At 49.6% G+C, this 21471-nt stretch overlaps 1 protein-coding gene across 8 annotated transcripts in view; it reads left to right on the top strand.

The window, feature by feature from the left end:
* Positions 1-21471, top strand: part of LOC125948445 (probable G-protein coupled receptor 158) — a 51650-nt gene that overhangs the window by 18664 nt on the left and 11515 nt on the right. For all 8 annotated transcript variants that reach the window (XM_049674497.1, XM_049674495.1, XM_049674493.1 and 5 more), the window contains exons 3-8: positions 7420-8260; positions 11343-11582; positions 11676-11850; positions 11946-12014; positions 16190-16645; positions 16740-16934. In XM_049674497.1, the coding sequence (XP_049530454.1) occupies positions 7420-8260; positions 11343-11582; positions 11676-11850; positions 11946-12014; positions 16190-16645; positions 16740-16934 (1976 nt within the window). The remainder of the gene's footprint in view (positions 1-7419; positions 8261-11342; positions 11583-11675; positions 11851-11945; positions 12015-16189; positions 16646-16739; positions 16935-21471) is intronic.

Below are 21471 nucleotides of genomic sequence, written 5' to 3'. Positions count from 1 at the left end.
GTTAGAGCCTTCACACGGTATCTTTATCCATCACTTGATTCCCTCGAGAGATCACATGTATGTGTCTTACTGAGTTGTATCTGTGGATTCTTTGGTGTGGTGTCCCTTGTCTCACCTGTGAATGCGATTGTGTGCTTATGCTTGGGATGTTTCCAACGGGATCTGAACTCTTAACATTGACATAAGTTGTTTCAATCGACGCCCAATCCCCCTTTTTATGGTTTGAATTTGGCACAAAAAAATAGTTTAATGCTCGTGAGCGAATATTGTCATTCCAAAGCGCTCCGCGAAAGTACACGTTAAAAATCAATTCGACCCATTTCAATTGCTTTCCAGCAATGTGCTCACCATGCTTTTACTCACAACTACACGCGAAACCATGCTGGCCAGTGCCAGCATCGAGCTAGTCTCCTTACTCTCCCTAAACCCCATCCAACCGACCGAGTGGACCAACAATGATGATGGACGTTTAGCCTTTAAAAGCCCAATCCGAACCTCGATCATCGAGATCCAGATCCAGGCACCATCCAGGTGGTGTGGGCTACCGGAGGGACCAAAGAGCACAATATCGCAAGATGGCGATGGATGATACTGTGCAATCGCATCACTTCCAAAATGGAAAGCTGATTGTAATCGGCTTTTGCGCTCCGGGAGAGGGAGGGCACAAAACGTCAAGGATTGCGGACAGTGGGGGGCACAAAACCGCAACCATAGGGAGCGCCTTTTCCACGTTTGCTTTTACCGTTTTGCAGATTAATACTCCACGATTCCACGAGGAGCGGCAGACGGAAAACGGACACAGATTACCCAGACATGGCTAATCCCATTGCATCCTGGGTGGGGCTCCAGGGCGATTTTGCTGGAATGCTGCCACTGCCAATGCTGTCGGTACGGGCCAAGGGACCGACCGACAAATCGATACAGCGAGAAGAAACGGATATTTCGCTTCCATTGTCCCGTTCACATCGCCAATCACGGAAGGAATGGTTTTGCTAAACGATATGAATTGCGCACAAGTGAACGATTGATACGCCTGATTTGCCTAAGAAGGATAACGTTTGTTGGGTGTATTGGTAATTTCCCGTAATGAGACGGAATCGGTATACGTGATTTGCATCCTTGAATCGATTTGCTTATGCGAGATTGTGAGTTGAGATTGTTTTCATTTACGTAGCAGAGAAAAAAACCAACATTACTAACCTTCTTGGAACTCTGGCAATCCAGTGAAGCAGTGGCTTTACCTGGTGCGGCGCGGTTTAGGCATCACGTTCCGACATAACTCCCATCTGCTCAACTACAAACGATAAAAACTAACGAGTAGCAATCGAGATTCGTTTTCGGAAGCCGTGCTCCAGCGCAGACTCCACATCTAGGACGTTTCGCCATCCAGCGTAGCGGTTCGGAAGGCTACACTAATAAAAGTGATAAAATTTTGAGTGTTCATCCCCCCAGTGTGTGTTCTCCTTCTTTTGCCATCGGTTTGAACGATGAGTGCCTAGTAGTATGATAGCATACCTCCCATTGGGGACGTTGAAAGCCGAAATACTCTTCAGAGCAGTGGCTCAGCGCTCAGGCGAGCGAATAATTAACACAAAACGTTTTATAGTCTAGTATAGCCCTTTATAGCCATATGGTCACTGGACGACCCGACATACGGCTGGACATACGTTCCGTGTGGTTTTTGGCTATTTCCCACCCCGCGCGTCTTCCTGGCACTAATGGACCGCACTGGACGCTGCGGTATGATGGCCTTTGTGGAGGCTAGGAGTGCTTCGAACGCTTCGGAAGGTCTATGTAGGAGCCCGAATGTTCCGAGAAGGGAAGATCCGATGGTTCCGATGAAAATGTCCGACAATATGGTTCGAAATTTAGCAAATGGCTACGGATCGATGGAAACGACGGCCAAGAGCATGTTTTAGAAATCCCGAGCTAGCCGTTAGATGGAGTTTTGTCTTAATTATTCAAACCATTCCCGGTACTGCTTGGCGTTGGGATTTCGACAAAAAACTTCTCCAAAATCTGAGACAAGTTCTACGAAGCTTCGCAATCCTTTTATAGACTCGCCTTTATTATTTATACTTGTGCGAAAGGACTTACAATTAGACGCTTGACCTGTAAGAAACGAACTTGACTTGCTGATAAACGAAAGAATCGGAAGCACCGTCCGTCGCGCAAATAATGAGGTTTCGCTTTTGCAAACGACAACCAATGCATCACACAGTACAGTGGAGCGACAAATTGACCACAATCGGGCGCCACGACACAACACGACACGACTCCGCGGGCAAAACCCTTTTACGGTACCCTTTTGCCAGACCGCCGAGTGCGGTGCAGCAGCAGCAATCGCATTATAAAAGCAATTAAAACATTCAAATACTTGAGATATTTTGAAAAAGCCACTCGAAAAGTTTTGCTTTTAATTAGGGCGCTGGTTTTGCTTTGTGTTGGAGTTGCCACTCGCTCGCGTCCACTTGCGCCCAGCGCCCCCTCCCTCCCTTCGGCAGGCATGCGCGCCAAAGGCGAAGAATGGACGTCGAGTGTTGCCATGGCGCTACCGGAAAAGCAACCCGTTTCCCGTTGTTGCTCCGTGTGTGTGTGTGCAATGCAATGTGCACGATGCAGCAGAAAATGGAGCCCACGGCGTCACCATCCACGGCGTTGTAGACGTTTCTCGCGAAGAAGGTTCGCTCGCGTAGCATAAACATCCTCAACCATGGCCTCCAGGTGCAAGCGATGGTGCAACCGTACGCGTGCAGTGCAAACGACCCACCTACTGAGACCACTCCAGGGTGTGCCTAGCAACGGTGTGTGTGTTTGTACGCCATCTTCAAGCCTGCATCAACCTGAAGTGTTTGCCACGGAGTTCGCGGCGTTCGCGTCTATCGCGACGCTAAAATAATGTCTGTTTGTTAGAGGGTGGCGCACAAACACGGTATGTGTACGTGTGTGTGTGTATGTGTCCACACTTGATGTGCCCGGGAGCGGAGTGTAGCTCATTTGACTGGACCACAACCGGTAACCAGCGTACGAGGCAGACGGTGAGAACGTGTGAAAACACAATTTGTGATTCCGTCCCCTTAGTGTCGGTGAATGCAAGCATAGAACATAATTTTGAACGCTCATTCCTCCGGAGATGCGAATGAAGACCGTAATATTATTCACGATTCGCCCTCCCGCCCGGTGGGGGCCATGCTTCTTCGCTAGATTCGTTCTGTGAGTCCCTTCAGCCAAAGACGCCATATCCCTCGGCGGTGCAGCCATTTTGTGGTGAAAAATTCGCCAAACTAAAGCGCATTTGGAGCTCGCTTTGTGGTGTCCAGTTCGTCCTCCGATTGTCATCGAATCGAAACAGATCACAAACACCAGGACACCAGACACTAGCAGCAAACACACAAACAATGAGCTCGCCGGCGTGAAGGAAAAAGCGAACCGGAAAATTCACTCTCTCGATGATGGGGTTTTCTCGATAAAAATCAATTTACTCGAGAGCTGTTGCCACTGGGCCATCTCGCCTGCTGTGTAAGGGGAAAGTTTTACAGCATCCGGCCAGCAACGTCACAATCAGTCACAAACATCCTTCCTCGAATCTCACCACCAGCACCACCAGGACAGGGATACGTGCAGATGAAAAGAGTTTCGATGCCGATTCCCCTTCCTCCGGCCTCCTTCCGAGAGACAGAAAACTAATTACGAGAATGGTTAATATCCCCCCCCACTGGAAACCACTTGATGCTTATCAGGCGAGTGGTCGAAGTGGACACGAACATGAAGCCGAAGTTGTTTGGGGATGGAGATACCGATGACCGACTCGTCGCCCCCCCCACCCTTTTTGTCACCTTCGATCCGGAACATGTTCCTATTTATATCTGTCCGAATCCGAAATTGACGAAGCGAGTCACTCCTGGTGGCGGACATGGCGGCATTCATCCTCCCGATTGTCGAAGCCCTTTTTTGGGAGGCTAACTCGATTACGGAAGGGAAGGGAAGCGAACCGGCGGACCAGAATCGAAATCAAAACATCCACTCCTTTGCTCGCTCCCTCTCTCTCTCCATCCATTTCGCTATCGGAGTGCGCTTCTCCCGGTCGCTGGTGTGGAGCTGACAGAAATATCTCTCCAAATGACCTTTTTCCGAGTGACCCCATTTTGTCAGCGAAAGCTCGCTCGCCCGTCCTCTCCTTCTCCTTCTGGTCCTTGCATTCTCGGCCACCGGACGCGCCTTCGGCAGAGAAATCGAAACCAGTGGCCACACCAGCCCCCAGCGCATCTGACACGAGACATCTGCTGGCTCCCACCATCGCCACCACCAACACTGAGGCCGCTGCTGCGAATTGGCTTACAACGAAAATGGCTCGAGGACCGAGCCGGGCGACCGTGGCCTCTGCTGGGTCCGGTTACCTCACCTCACATTTTGCCTTATCCCCTCACTCTATCTCTCTCTCTTCGACGATTCTCTGAAGGTTTTAGTGGAAAGTAAGTGGATCCCTTTGGGTAAACGCTAAATTCCAAAGCAAACAGCCAGGGATAGAAGCAACCAGCAAGGATGCCATGTCGGAGGATGGCTAGGGGTGGTGGAAAAATCGGTCAACCGAGAAAGTTTTGACCGACCGCCACGTGCACCCCCACGGCCACCGCCACTGCCACTACCACGCCTGCGTGACGGTTGTGTGTTGGTGTAACCGGGCTCAAATAAGGGGATGACAAATGACAAGCCTGTCAACATGGGGCATGATTAGGATGTATTTACTTCTGAACCGGTTCGTTAGCCTTGCTGGGGACCCAACGACCAACCGGGGTGTCTGGCCTCGGTGGCGTCGCCGGTTGTGGAGGATTTTGATATTTTTGCCCACAACTTCTCCGGTCCGGTAGGCGAACTAAGGCGAAGCATGCTCCAAATTGTGCGCATAGTTTTCGTCAGGGAGCTCGCCCGGACACACACACCACGACCACCACCATTAGAGGAATGCTTCGAATGAGAAATTGGAAGGCCGCTGAAGATAGTTCACGCTGGGGACGTGTCCAATTCCAGCGAGCTAAAGGCTGCTAGGGATCAAGAAGAAGCAGAGAACAAGACCATCACCTTGCAATGCCTTTGATGTGTTTCGGAGCCAGTCTGCTGCTGGCTAACAAGTTAATCTACTCCCCCACCGTGACCGTGACCACGTGCTCCACGCCCCGTTGAATCGATTATTAAATTATAAAAATCAGTCCAACCGGATGAGACCATCGTACATTGCCGCTTCGAGATCGCTCACTACTCGACATGAATCCCCGGCTCCCCGGGAACGGGCGATGATGAGGAGCCTTTAACACGCACCATACTGTGATGTCCCGCTGCGAACGTGTCGTGAAGTCCAAGACGGCAGCAGCAGCAGCAGCAGGACTTCAAGAGCTCAATACGGAACGGAGCCGGGTGGGCAGAGGTTACAACATCTCACCTTTCGGGCACGGCTAACCATTTAGCTAATCGGTTTTAGGGCCCTTTGCCTGCCTGCCTCGAGCACTCGGAAATAATTAATGGCCCGCTTCGCGAACCAGCGCCGCGGATGTCAACTCGCCGAAGGCCGTGACTTGGCCGCGATGTATATGAATCCTGAGGGGAAGAAGAGGAGGAGGAGCAGAAATGGTCTCGAGGAGCAGATTGTCGACACGAGGCCTGTCGCTGATTTGGAAATAAATCTTTCATTAGTTCCGACTGCCAGACCGTCGCCCCTGGCCGCTTTGGCAAAGTCATTAGGCTGCCTATTGGGGCTGGTGATCAACCGTGATTCCGGCGAGATTCACGCATAACCCTCCCACCACCCGCCGCTAGCTGACCCAGAGGTTAAGCTGATCTTTGCTCCGCTCACAGGATTTGCCGCCGTTGGTATTCATCGGAAAGCACCACCCCGTGGCCCACTTGTCACGGTGCCGGGAAACCCACAAATGACTGGAACCGTGGTACTGTTGGAAGTTGGCGACCAATCACCCAGGACCACACGAGCACTCACACTGCTGTCCGGTCTCCATTTAACGCCTTACCAATGGGGTCGAACGCAACAGTCATGTTGCAACCGATGGTAAAGGAGCCGCCGTAGCTAAGTGTTCGATCATTACCGGGGTTTCGGGGTACGGTCCGGTGTGTGTGTGTCTGTATGAGGCCCTTGGTCACTTGCTTGCTGGCCCCCTACTCATTATTCACCGAACAGAAGCAGCAGTAGCAGCAGCAGTTGGGGAATGGAGAAAGAAGTTGATTTTCGGTTGCGTTTTGTGGCTAACAGTTGAGAAGAGGAGAGGATGAGGGCGATTATTAATGAGACTTTCTGCGTAAGCCATTTCGAGGGAGTGTGTGTGTGTGTGTGTAGACCACAGCTAGATTCCGGGGGACGGAGCGTTTAGTGCCGTGAAAGGCCCTTTAATGGATTGGAACAGTGAATGGACAGCCGGATGCTGGCTAGGTTTGCGGCGGAAAATGACGAACCTAGTAGTGGCTAGTTCGGTTGGTGGGTCCTTTGCAAGCTGTCTGCTGTTGGCCGTTTCGATACCAGTATTCGATGCTCGTATTAGAGTAGATTTTTGTGATTTTATATTTGGACGGCAATGTTTCGGAGTTTTGGGGAAGTTAGGGATGTTATTTTTTTTTATTGGATAAAGTCTTGTATAATTGAATATCAATTAAATTGGTTTATTTAAGCTTTTTGAATAACGATTTTCCGATTTCTTACTTGTTTTATTAGCTCCCTTTTATTTAAGTGGTTCAATCATTATAACCATTAAGACATAATAGGTGTCGCATAACATTTCATTATAATTGTCCCCGAACACCATTATGGCGCTGTAGAATGCACAGTACGATTATATAGTTTTGGAGTGCCACATTAGGAGCATATGCAAAGCACATGTTGTTGTTTGAAAAGGAATTTACTTAAATAAAACGTATTAAGCGTGATTTTAAACGATTTAACAGAAGCCATAATAAGTATAGACACTGTCAATAGCTACCTACTAATAATAGCAAATTTATATCAAAGTACAAACTGGGCAACTGCCTATAAGATTACGAATCATATCGTATTAAAGTTTAGAAAAAATATTGAAGACCAATTCCTTAGTTATCACCAACAACTTTATCGTTAGATGCAAATAATTACAAGAAAGTTTTTCTGTCAATATGATGCAAACACTCAAAAGGATTTCACTGTTACAAATGATGTAAAAAAGATAGTGAAATATACTACCAGACATGTTAAAGAAGATGTAAAAGAACATGATAATACAGGATAGAGAATTTCTCTCTTATCCTTTGCTTTACTCCACATTTGATCCTAGAATGAAAATACAAAAGAAGTGGATTTGAAAAAAAGTTCCTTTACAAATTATCGAAATCAAATGCAACATAAAATTTAAGGAACGCCTCTTTCACTTTTCTATTTTCCCGCAGATGCTCATCACAACTATCTGTCGCCTTATCCAGCTCAAGAAACATCGGTGATGGGTCATCGTTACCACCGCAACCATCACCAGGCTCATGATCAGCAGCCACGTACGGTACGACCGACCCCGACCAACGTACCTACGGCCACCTCATGGCCACTGCCGAGCAATCGACGACCGTCGCCAGTGGCGTCCGCTTCCGGCTGCTGGTTACTGTTCGCCCTGGTTGCCCTTCTCATCACCTCCGGCCACAGCCTCGAGCAGCAGCTCTCCGAAACGGAACTCCTGGCTGACCAGCAGCAGGCCGATGATCCAACGTTGTTCTCCACCACCACCGCCAGCCTATCATCATCGATTAGCACCAGCACCAGCATTTCGGCCACCCTAGCACCCTGCGAGCAGCGAGCCCTCGACGAATTGCCGCCCGATCCGTTCTACGACGTTTCCGACATCACGATCGGTGCGGCCAAATCCTTCGCCGAGTATCTGGCCACCAAAAAGATCGACAGTGTTCGGAGTGACGATCGGAAGTTGGCGTTGGCGCGCGAGAAAGCCAACGAATTAGCCACCGGTGTGCTGAAGCAGGACGATGGACTGCTGCTGGCAGTTGGTATCGCTTCACCGAAGCTACCGCTGGCCGTCGTCCAGTTCCGTGGTCAGATCGACAGTGCGCACGTCAACTTGTCCGAAAGTCGGAACTTCCTGTCGACTTACTGGCGTGAGCTCGGGGTCGCCTGGAACCAGAGCAATGGCGCCCAGTTCTGGGGGGCACCGTTCCGTGACTGCGGTCCACTCTACAACCGTTGGCTCTGGCCGTACAGTGTGACGGTGGAATCGCAAGGTTACAAGTAAGTCTCCAATAGGTCCAACAATTTTCAATTTACATCGCAATTTTATCAGTTGTTCCGTCCGATTGGCGCTCTACGCTCTGTCTGATATCCTGTGGCCTTGTATTGAGTCTTCTAAGCCGCAGCTACCGAAGTCGAAGCCACGAAAACCTGTTTATCTAGAGCTAATTATTTATACATTCAGCGTTGCCAGCGGTTCCAGCCATTCCGGTCTTGAGATAATTCCCTTAGTAACACAGTACGTCACACAGTACGGCACGGCGTAAGGTGAGACCGGGCTGGTTGGCTGGTTGGCGGAGTCACAAATCCGTTTATCCGCTTCGCCTGCTGGAACCGGCATTCGTTCGCACGTTCGCTGGTAATTATTTTCGTTCTCGGAAATGGTCACCGATGGGGCTGGCCGCCACCTCCCAGGGGCGTGTAATTAGTTTTTCTTACGCCGCCCCTCTCGCGCAATGCCAGCATTTCATCGCGGAATTACTCATCCACAGCGTAGTGCCTGTGACTGTGAAGACCTTCCGCAGCTTCCGTCGATGGACGCGGTCACTTCCTTACGCGGAAATGTAGGAATTTGCCCTGTTAATCTCATTGTCCTGACGAGTCGCCCACGGGAAGAGGCGAATGATCGACGCTTCCTTGTCTGCGGCACCATCATTATTGCTTTTCTTCAAATTCTCTTCGGAGAAGAAGCACAATTCATTTCATTTGCTCGTACGTCAGAGCCAGAGCGGAGTGGGAAAACCTTTTTTTTTTCGTAAATAAAGACAGAATTTGCAGCCGATGAAATCCCGGAACCATTTTGAAAGTGACGATGGCCATTGCCCAAAGAGACAGCAAAGCTCTGCTAGGAAAGGACAAAACGAAAGGAAGTGCTTTTCGTGAGAAGTTAATTAACATTATTTCATCGTTACTGTCTGCCGCTTGCTGGCCGCGACTGTCACAACGAACAAAGTGCACACGCGCACGACCCTGTGACTTGGAAAAGGATCGTTTCGCAGGAGTGAAGCCACGCTAAGACTTTGTGCCGTTCGCTATTCAACGTTACACAACAAGTTTACTCCAGAAGTCATTTAAAAGTGAGAAGCAGCGCCTTCGGTTCCTGTTGTACTTTGATGAGTTTGTACTCATTAAACTTGTTCAAGCACGGTGGATAAGGATTCAAGCTAAGTGAAGACGTGATAAAGATACAATTGAAGAAACTCTACCTAAAAGGCCATTACGTACGTTCCAATGTCTTGTCAGAGCAGAAAGAATTTGTAAGATCGTAATTTGAATTCCGAGGCAGCTTATATCAATCAGCAAATGACTTCTGGAAAGGAGGTATTTAGCATTCAAAAGCCGGTTACAATAGAAGGTTTTTTAAGTCGCATCAGTGAGCTGTGAACGTCACTCGCTGAGTTTAGGATAGACATCTTTGAGGAAAACAAAATTTTCCATGAAGAAATCATTTTCGGAATACGAACAATTTCGCATCCCGTGGCTAGAGCCATAAATGGTACCTTCTTTCTCGATTCTCGTAAAATGTTTCTCTTTAAAAATAAAAAAAAATACTAGTGTGGGTTGTTGTGAATGTATCCAACAGCTCTTTTATTCGTCTTATTAGTCATGGAAGGATTCTCCTCAGAAGCACAGATTCAGGGTTATTCCGTTCAGCATTACAGGACTCTGATACAACATTGAAATCATCTGAATCTTTCTCTATCCCTTATGTCATAGTCGATTACAAAAGAATAATCTCTTGATTATAGTGCAACTTCCAAACTTTTGTAAATCCAAAAAACCTTTTTTAAATTTCTTGGCATCCCAAACTGTGCACCGCAGATCGTGCCAGGAAGCCGAAAAGATTCCATCAGCCGGATGGGCAGACCTTTTTCTTTGATTAAATATACTTGTCCAAAGAGCTCCCCGGCAGCCTCAAATCTTGCTAGAGCTACAAATAAAGTCCTGCTCGAAAACATAAAGTATAAAAATAAACATCAAGCATAATTCGGTGCTTCGTCCGCTCTTTGCTTGTCTCTCTCTTTCTCTCTTTGTACAAATAATGTATTCGAATTTGCATTCCACTTCCTGGCCGGCTGGCCGGCTGGAACCGGGCGGATATTCGCTCGAGAAGAAGCTGAAGAAAATGTTATTGCAACACTAACAAGCTTCGGTGTGGTTCTTGCGTCGACAAACGAAACCATTAGCGTTTGATGTATGGTGGTACGTTTCATAAACTGCTGCCGCAAACGCCCCGGGTCGACAGTTGACCCCGAGCCTCGAGTTCAATGTTGGTCTCCCTCTGGTTTACCATTGGTTGATAAAAACATAAAATTTTGAGCGCCTCCAACGTTCTCGGAGGCCACCGTCCAAAGGCACGGACGCAAAGGCAGAGACGGTCAGCTGGGTGGAAAACCATCTCCGTTACATCAAACATCCTATCGAAATGGAGCAATGGAACGTCCTCTCACGCTACCCGGCTTCTTATCCTCCATGTCTCGTATGCCCAGCACAAAAGATGCCCCTCCACCCCTCGGTGTGCCGCAGTATCCTTACAAGATGGAGATAAATATTTATCCACCCCGTTTTCACTGTCACACCCCCCGGGGGTCCTGCCATGGTACGATAAGGCGACCTAGCCTGCACCCTAGGCCAGATCTTTTGTGGTTGGACATTTGAGCTTTGCCTTATACGCTTCTCTGTGACCGAGGGAATGGGATAGACGCCGGCATATAGGCAGACAGAGTGTAGTGTAGCGTTACTTGCACAAGTATAGAGCCCGGTGGCAATTTACTCAAGTTTTTCACTCTTGTGCTCGCCCGAAGGCATGTAAGGACCATTTTCTTGGTTCCTTGGCCACTGCCTCGTGCTTCTCCTTCATTTTGTAGCTTTTTTCGAGATGGAGGCGTCAGACTTGGGGTAACTTTTTTTAACAAACGACCTACAAACTGTGGCAAACTGACTTTCTGGCAACATCCCCTGAAGCGTCCCGTCTTTTGCGTCTTTTTCTCCCTCAAAACCAATCCCAAAACCTGCCAGATGATATTACAAAATCGACCATTTTGTTTTTCGCTCATTCTCTCCATCGTCCCTTTTTTCGCAGGATCGTGGCATCGGCCTTCATTGCGGCGGATGTGGATCAATGCAACGACGCACTGGAAGCCATCTTTGGTCGTCGGCATGTGTGCGATCGTGAATCGACCTTCTGTCTGCTGTCGGAGCTGGATGCGTCGAAACCGCGGGGCAAGTACACCTGCGTCTGCCGGCCGGACTACTACATTCCCAACGAATCGATACAGGGCTTTTCGTCCGACAAAAACGATGGCAACATTACAAACTTTAGGTGAGGATCGGCGCCCTCGTGAGGCGATCAGAACTCGGGGAGGGCTCTAACTGGGTCTCTTATTTTTTCCTGACGTTTTCTCTCTTCCCTCAGCTGCATTCCGTGCCCGAGTGCATGCGAGTGTGACTCGGCCGGCAGCTGCAACAGCCCGGACGAGGACTTTAGCACGGAAACGCTGATGAAGGCGACGATCGGTGCTATCTTAGGAGCTTGCATGCTTTGTTGTTTAGTGTTAGCGTTAATTGTGTTCCGCCAACGGAAGTGCAAGGTAAGGGTTCCCTTTTTCTTCTTCTCTTCTTTCTTACCACTTCCTAAATGTCCTCTCTTTCTTTCTCATTATCTCTTCTTCTTCTCTCTCTGCAGACAATTGCCACCGGGATGTGGACCATTTTAGAAACAATTTTATTCGGCATTTTACTACTATATTTAGCGGTAAGTAGCACCAACCCCTCTTCAGTTCAATTCAATATAAAATGGAATGCTGCCGAAACACGCTGTTGCTGTTCTGCGCACTCACGATTAACACCCGGTCGATCGCTCGAGCGCGCAAAATGAGAAAAATCTTATTTAATGCTGGATGAGGGTTAATGAAACGCTCAAACGCTGCCGGGCTGAGGACTCCCCCTGAAAAAAAAAAACAAATTAATTTAATTTTGTCCAACAACCACCCCGGGTCCGACCTGGCGCGTCTGATGGGCCTGCCGGCCAGCCGGCCTGCCACCTAAACACAATCTGTTACGCGAAAGATTCGCGATAAGAAGAAAACAAAAAGTGCCCACAAAAAAAGGATTAAAACCCGGGTCGAGGTAAAGTGAAACATCATCAAAAATGCAATCCCTATGCCTTGCTCCCAAACGTGGCGGCCCCCAAAAAAACCCCGGAAAGATCTTTAAACAAAGTCTCGAACTCTTCGGTCGGTCGAACATGTCGGAAGTTGTGATTTCTGTTCCGCCATTTTCCTCCCTCTTGGTTTGTTTTTTTTTTATCTCGAAAAACTCACGCTTTAAAAAACCTCAGCCCATTCTCCGGCGGCCCGGAGGAGGAGAAGCCAAATTAACCTCGGAAAATGTCCAAAAAGGCAAAACGGGGGGTGGAAAACAAAGGAACGCGGAGTGCGAGACCTCTTCCGCCGGTTCCGAGTTTTGTAAGTTGTGTCCACAAGAGGGCGGGAAGGGCGGTTTGAGGGTCAGAATATTTTTCCACCGCCAGCAAGGACGTGACTGCCCGGCTTCATCCCGGCACCAGCACCCCGGTCACCACCGGCAACTGTGGGGTGCGTTGTACAACAATTTTAATCAAAAGTTTCCATTTATCATTAAAGTTGCAGCTCGCTGACGATGGTGTTCGGCACGCTCGACGCCCGTTGCTTCGTTCCCCATTTTGGCCAACGTCAGCCTCACTCCCGTTTCCTCTGCCTTCCCCGAGCTGGAGAAGTAGTTTTCCCAATTTTCCACCCAACCTGATACTGTGGTTCCGTCCGTAGTATCGGTTTTTCCACCGCTGCCGAATCACGTAACGCGTTGTCCGGGTTACTCTGCTTAACCCTCACCCCTCTGGCCAATGGGGACCAGAATTGGGAGGGAGGTGAGCGCACCATCCCGGGGACCGTTTACGGATGAATTGCTAATGAGAAGTTTCATAATTCAGTGGACGTGGTTCCTGGCGCCTGCTATGTGATACAGAGACCGCAGACAGGCTCTGCCAGTGCCTCCAGTGCTTGTGTTCCACGACCACCGTTTTTGTGCTTTGTGGGCCAAAATTAATGAGCATTCAAATTTACGAAACATGGCGCACGATGGCTCTTTTCGCTGGACGTACCCATGACAACAGTGAGCTGCTGGTGGCCACAAACCCGCGGTGCATCCACCATCACGGTGCATGCAAACCGATTGTTGGGCTGTGTTGGAAGCTCTAGCCTGCAACTGAGTAGATGAACGGGAGTGTAAATGGATACGTGAGGCTGTGAACAGTACGGTATGAAAATCAATTCCATTTGCCACGGTAACAGGTCCTCTGCTGGGAATTCCCAAAAGTGAAAAATCATTCGAATGAGCAACTATCCGGACCAATCAGACCAATTCCCCGTCCCTACACTGTTCAATTTGGTTTACACGAGTCCATTGGACCGGCGGATAGCTAACTGCTGCTCGGATGCAGACCTACACACCGTGTTCTTCGTACATGCATCTGAACACGACCAATTGAGGCCTTACAAGGCACATTAACGTGCGACGGCACATCTGTTGATGCACGCCGACCTGTGCTCAGTGATTACGGGCTCACCCCCAACCCCACGGAAGGTGGTAGAGCTTTACGCGAACTCACCTTGCCATCTGCCATGCACATGCACAGCAACCATAATTGAATTGGCACAAATTGCGGATGTTCGATCGGTCGGAGGTCGGAGGCACAATTGACGGTTGAGAATCAATTTATGTTTCCATTCCGCTCGCACGCCGCTTCACACTGTGTTCGACCGTGTGTACATGTGTGTGTGTGAGGAAATGAGGAGGAAAATGCTTATGTGACATACTAATTAACCAGATGATTTCACAAGCGCGAGCTCGGTTGTGCTAAATCGGAAACAGACATTCAGAGATACATAAATAAACAACATCAAATGGGCAGCAAACGAATGGAACAGAGAGCCGCTCCGGTCTCGCTTCGTTGGGTTCTTTAAAATAATATCACACCGGATATTTGTTTGGGGCGGGGTCCTTTCGAATGTTTTCCCGTGCTGAGAGTGTAATAACAACAGTGACCATTGATTTGCTGTTACTGAAAACAGCGAGCAGCATAGGAAGGTCTCCAGTATTCTTGCGTCAACATCAATCTCAAAATCAGAACCTACAGCCAGTAACATGTGTGTGTGTGTGTGGTTGCAGAGGACACCGTTACAACGGACTCCCGTTGCCACGTGCCAGTTGTTTGGTCGTCCTAGACGACCTTGGCAGTTCGCAGCAACATATCATATCGTATGATGAAGTGGCTGCCGGATAATGGCCAAACCAAAATCTCATCTTTCTCGCCCTTGGTGGAGGCGACGGGTGCGGGGGCGCGGGGGGAGGGTTCAATTTTTAGCAAAAGCATTCGTTGATTTCATCATAAATCGAAACCCTTGCACGCACACTAGCTTATCGTGAAAGCACATGGTACTATATGGGCGGCTTACACCAGCAAAAAGTAAATGATGAAAACAGAAACGGAATCGGATCGGCCATCGGATACCCCACCCCAAGGTTCCCACACGATCCACGCCATGATGGATCCGTCAGCACGCCCCGGAGCAACTCGCCATCGAATATCCTTTTTGGACGTGCGTGCGGGAGCGGATTGCTGGTTTTATAGAAATTTCTGGACAGTCATCACTTTCACCCCTGTAAAAGCGTACACCCCGCATCGGCCACCCCCATGATCCAACTAGCTTTGTGACCATGTGCTCAGGGGTCAGAAACAGTAGAAGAGGGGTGTGCTGGAAGGGAAGGGGTGTATTTTTTGCTTGCTCACAGGATATATAAATAGCAAAAGCAGCATAGTAGCCCGAAAAAAAGATACCGATAGTGCTGTGCGAATGGTTTGTCAATGACGTGTTCCAGTTCGTTGCTTTGTGTTGGTTCCCAGAGGAGATGAAACATTATATACTCGTTGCTACAGCCCACAATTCCCTCTTTTTTTCGGGGGCGGTTTGTTGAATCGAAAATGAAGCGAGTAGTGGGTTGGAAGGGTTTGTACTTTACTCCGAAGCAAATCAACAATCGTTTATCAGCAATAGTGCACCAATGTCGAAGTTTTCGCTTCAATCGCGACTCATAGTGATGCCCTTTCGCTTCTCACTCGCTTCGCATTCCATCGTATGTGGCAGATCATTTGACACTCGCTGAAGAATAGAGCCGTTCCAGAACCATCTGCTGGATCTCTGGGCTCGTTTGCATAACTGTAGCACCAACCAGCCACATACACACACACACACACCATTTTTGAATCGAAATTTCGTTTGATTTCTCACAACTCGCACCGTCAACGTCGTTATGTGAGCACACAAAAAACGTGAAGTTAGAGCCCTACAATCTACACGCCGAAAGGACGTCAGTCTATAATGATGTCGTCACCGACGATGGTCTTCATAACGAGGCTGTAGCCCCTCTCGACTACATCAAACGAAAGCGTCACCAGCGCGGCAAACGAAACGAGCAGCGAATGTGTCGAAGGTCGAATCGGTGAACCTTGATGGCGATGACGGGTCGCGCGTCGAACGCGTTGATTAGACCGAATCGGCTCCGGTCTGCGGCTGACAGACCTCCCCCCGGGTGGGGGGGTAGGCGGACGAGTGAATGGAGATGACGATTGAGTTTATGGTTCCCTGTGAGTCTGCGAGGCGACGCCGGCGTCGGCGTCGTCTATTGCGTCTTTCCGGTCGCCATTTTATTGGCATTCCATTTGGCATGATTTATGAGGTGGTCTGACGGTTGGGGGTCGTGCGCATCTGTTACACTTCCGGCGACGCGCGTGCCAACCGGATACGATGGCCATTCGCCTGATGTGTTGTGCTTTTATCTCCTTTTCTTTTTCTTTTCATTTCTCACTCACTCTCACTCTCACTCTGTCAGGTTGCACTGCACTTCCTGCAGGCGTCGAACGTGCGGTGCCTGCTGGAGCCGTGGTGCCGCGAGCTGGGCTTCATCATCTGCTACGGTGCGATCGTGCTCAAGCTGTACCGTCACCTGGTGGAGTTCCGCACCCGTAAAGCTCATCGATGGGTTGTGAGAGATCTCGATCTGCTGCGCTACCTGTGCGCGATGATCGTGGCGGTGCTGTGCTACCTGGCCGCCTTCACCGCGACCAGCCTCGACTTTCTGCAGTACAGCGAGCTGGTGTGGCAGATGGAACGCCCGGTACCGGCCACGGGCGGCCAGGTGGGAACGCTGGACGCTACCGAGCAGGTCGCGTCCAACATGTGCCGCCCGTTACGCTGGGACTACGTCACCCAGGCCGGTGAGCTGCTGATACTGGGCTTCGGTCTACAGCTGGCCATCGCCAGCCGGAATGCCAACACACAGTTTCGGGTAAGAGGCCTGACGGTTCTGCTACTTAACCTGCTGACGTCACCAAATGTCAAACTCATTTGTTTCTGTCTCTTTCTCTCTCTCTCTCTTGCAGGAGCGCCAGTTTCTGGTCGCCTCGATACTGATCGAGTTTCTCGTCTCATCCACCTTCTACATTCTGCGCTTCTGGTACTTGGACGAGTTCAATCCGTCGACCCTGTTCCTTGCCCTGTTCGTGCGCTCGCAGCTCACCAACACCGTCACGCTGGGGTTGATCTTCCTGCCGAAGCTCTGGTACCAGCACAAACAGGTAAGTTGTGCCAACGGTACATCCCTACACCTCGCTGTGACCCTCTCTCCCTCCCCTCTCCTCCTTTTCCTGCTCGTCTCCAGCTCCGCTTCCTTCTCCATCGAGCTTCACCTTTTCCTTTGCTCCAATGCTCTCCGATTCCCGCGTGCGCATACCGAAATCATCAAACACAGACAGAGAAAAGACATGCATTCCCCCCGGGAGTGGGATCTCCAGTAAATTCTTATCAAAATGTCTCTAAATACCCTCACCATTATAACCCAACACGACACAACAACTCGTATCCATGATCAATGATCGAAGGGTAATGATTGGGTTGGGAGCATCTTCGGGCCCTCTTCTAATTGGCAAGCATATTGGCTCTGCTGAAAGTCCTTCCCTTGTTTCTGCACATCATTTGACCTCACAAGCGAGCTCCTCCTTGTAATTCCCGCCATTGCTACGCATGCTATGCGTCAGTTCAACATGAAACACGAAACATACTCATAAAACCACCATCAACAACAACAACCACCACCACCAGTAGCTCTACCAGCATATGTCCTAACCCTCACCTCACACCAATCACCACCACCACCACCACTGTCACGTTGTATTCTTTGTTCGCATTATTGTTGTTTGTGCTTTCTGTTGTTGTCTGACGATTGTTTGATTGTTTGTTGGTTAATGATGTTTGTGACGGAACCGGATCGCGATTGTGTGCCGCCATCTTGTGACGACGACGACAACAGTCGACATGCCATATTGTCACATAATTTACATCCACTTACCACCACAAGCCCACCCCTGTGCCTCGAGACGGGGCACATTATCATCTTCGAATGCAGAATAGCTCCTTCTCGGATGCTGATGTGTTGTTCGTTCGTTTCTTCTCTGCTTCATTCCATCTACAACAACACATCTTCTTAACAATTGCCCTACCACCCCCTACAGAGTGACTCTTGGTTACGGCCAGCAGTACCAACTGTTTCCAACACCGCCGTGGGTTTGCCTTTCATGGTTATTTGCCAACTTCCCAATGCCCTCAGCATTTTCATTTTCACGCGCTTTACACGAACACGAACGCGTAATTTGTAATTTATCGTCACTACCGGTACACTGGAACGCTGTGTTCGCTTCTGCGGATCTGCCGAATGACTCATCGGGAATTAGAGACTTGCGTTCGGCCGAAATGAGGTCCAGCTCACGCCGGGTACATCTTCATCTTCGTGGGTACTCACAAATGACTCGCTCGCTCATGATGTTGCCTTGAATACTTAACACACACACACACACAAGCCAGGGAGCTTAACGTGGCGATTAGAATGTCAGTTTTTCCCTTTTTGCGTCACGAGCGCGCCCAAACAAAGACAGAAGACGCGAGGGGCCATTTCGTGTGCGAGCGTAGAATGAAAAACAAATTGAGATTCATTTTTTGAATTGCGGTACAACCGGGGAGAAGGGGGGGGGGGATTTCCCTTCTCCTTCTCCGCCTTCCGCTCTCTTCGTACGAACGAGCCCCTTGAGCCGTTTGCTGAGAAGCTTTCACCATTGGATCGCTATCATTGGGGGTTGTTTTTATTAAAAACCCGTCGTTATCGAGATCTGGGGCCTTGGGCTTTTATAAAAATGATTCGCCACACTCACACACACACAGGCACGCGCACAGCATCACTCACGAGGACGGTTCGACGAAAAAGAACATACTTTGGGGTTCGTCTCGTCGTGAAAGCTGACGGAAGCGAGGAAAATGCTTTCAGTCAAGATGAAAACAAAAGAAGAGCAGAGGTAGAAGGCACATATTTCATTCCACCATCGCTGGGCCCATGTGCGTGTACACGTGTGTGTGTGTGATGCGGACGTGTGCGATGCTGTGCGCCTCTGTCCAATCGAGCGAAATGGATTGCGTGTTTATGCGCCTGAAACAATGTTAACGTTGCTTTTAGCCGCCGCTGCCGGTGCTGCTGCTGCTTACCGTAATGATACGATAAACGTGGCACACCGAAGAGTGATGGTTTTCGGATGATGGTCCCGTAAACACGTACGGTATCGATGATGCCGGAATGCCGGAACGGGATGCGGGAACGACGCTAGACGTCAATGGAACCGACGATCGATGTTCGGTATGGAATCTTACGCGTACCTGGCCAGACGAAGGTTATCATCTCTCACCTCTTAAAGAGCTGTCACTCTAGCTGTCCCTTTCTCGCTACATCCATTGCGAATGCAATGTTTCCTGTCCTTTCACTTAACGGTAATCGTATACTACGCGGGGTAAGGGCCCCGGAAAGTCAGCAACAGAGCACCATCATAATCCGTATTCGCAAACCGCGAACCGCGTTGTCATCGATGATAATGATGTGCTTCGTTAACCCTGCCCCGCCACCCCTTCCCTTGGGTCCTCTGGTTCCACGGGTCGTTGAATGAAATCATCGAGGGCAAAACTTTGTCCAACTTCTTAATTTCCGCTGGGAACTGGCAGCTAAAGCATCAAACCGCCCAGACCAAGGTGCTACGGAAAATCCCCATGCTAGAGACCCCAGTGTGGTGCCCCGAAGGCGATGCCAAAGTTTTTGGCAAGAAACCCGATGTTTCATCGCCGATCCCACGGTGGCCGCAGTCCGGGACCCATTTGATCCGATCGCGAGACCCTCTCATGCAAAACTATTTTCGTGGCCCCACTGGCGTCAATGCATATGGTCCCACGAGGGCGAGGGGGAGGGGGGGAGAAACGAAAGTTTGCGCCAAAGTTAGGTGGCGGAAGCCGGAGCCACACCTCAACACCTCAACTTTCGCCAGGATCAAGATATTGCCCGCGACGTTTATTTGAAATCTTACATATGCTCCATGCGGTTGTACTGTGTTCAAACCGCCACCAGACACCGAGGACTCACGAGAGCAAAGAGTTCTGTAATGGTTTTTGGGTCCCAAAAGATGCGCCGTAGTTCCTGATGGTGAGAGGAAAGCAGGTTAACAGCTCCGATCCGGCCAACTTTTTAGTCCGACTCGGGACGGGCGAAATTCAATTACCAGTTCAGCAAATTTGTGCTGAACGTGTCGCAGGACAAGGATAAGAAGGCAAGAGTGACGCTTGCGAATGCAGCAAAACGAAGAGTAATGTTTGATAAACGTGTAGTTTAACACTTTACATTCCATACCGCGCGCACCACGCGGTACAGTCGCTGCACAGAAATCACTTTTAAGGATGCCCGAAGTCCTTCTCACGAGGACAGCACGACATGTGGGAAGTTTGGAGTGAAGCGAAAGCGGTACCAACTTTGCCAAACACTTCACGCACGAGCGCACTGCGCCGCTCTGGACGGTGCTTCTTCGAGAAATGAGCTGCTGGACGGAGGTGCCACGGGGTTGAATCAAGTGCCGGGCACGTTGTTGGATTCGCTTAAAACCCCGTAGTCAGTGCCAGGGGCGAGCAGAAGAAACAAAAGTCAAGATGGAGCTAGCGAAAAACGAAAAAACCGCCCCGATTCGTGTGCGATCCCGGTCTATTAAATTACAAAAATCATGAGAAGAAAATTCAATCCAAACGACATCCTGCCAGGACTCGTGATGGCCTCGAGGGGAACTTGCCGAGGGTTCCGAGGGGGGCCGTAAAAAGGATTGCAGCAGAACTCGGAGCCCTGCCGGTCTGCCTGGAGAAAAGAGGTCTAGGGAGTTGTGAAGAGTATCTGCAACCAATAGTCGGCAGCCAAGTTACGCCACCAAGCTTGACGCTCGGCGTTGGAAGCTAGCAAGAGTGCGCACACTGTGTCTGTGTGTGTGTGTGTGTGTGTGTCTGTAGCCGTGAAGTGGTTACGGCTGAATCGTTCGCTCGTATGTCGAGCCCGTGTATGTGTGTGAGAGAGAGAGAGAGCCAAGGAACCGAAATAGGAGCAGCAGCACCAGGACCAGGACCAACCCAAACCCAAAGCAAAGTCGGTCCAGTCGGAATCCTAATCAAATTTTCATGACAATAAACTTTATGCTCGCGAATCACGGGGACGCGGGGGGGAAGGTGACACGAGCGAATAAATGGGATGTTTGCTGAGTATTGCTAGCTGGAATACCAGCACGCCAGTGTACCAGACTCCGCGCATTCGCACGGATTGTCGCCATCGAGGTTCCCGGATTGCCATGGCCCAGTCCCGGGCAAAACATTGCTCTGCCATGCAATCCTCGAGTGGGCACTAGCGGGAACCAGCTTCTGACTGGCTGCCGTGCACTCTGTTCTGTAGCCATTTTTATCCGACACAAAATATCGGTCAAAGTTTGCCGGCTAGCAGTTTGCTTACCGTTTGGTTTTTTTGTTTGGGATCTGAGCCCACCATATTTTGGATGGAGTGTTCCAGTGTGTATCGTATTACATCAGCTCGTTGCGCTTCAGTTACCTGTGTGTTGTTGTTATTGTTGCTGTGCGCGGAAAATGAATACTTTTTGCGACGTGGCACTAGATGAAGCGGAAAAGTAGTAGGCAGATGTTAAGAATGTTGGAGCTTGGTTGCTGCTATTGATCCAGAAAAAGCATGTTTATTGACTCTGCCCAATAAGCTTGATACGGAGT

Source organism: Anopheles darlingi, chromosome 2, assembly GCF_943734745.1.
Source record: "Anopheles darlingi chromosome 2, idAnoDarlMG_H_01, whole genome shotgun sequence".
NCBI classification, from domain to species: Eukaryota; Metazoa; Arthropoda; class Insecta; order Diptera; family Culicidae; genus Anopheles; species Anopheles darlingi.
This window is presented reverse-complemented; position numbering and strand designations above follow the sequence as displayed.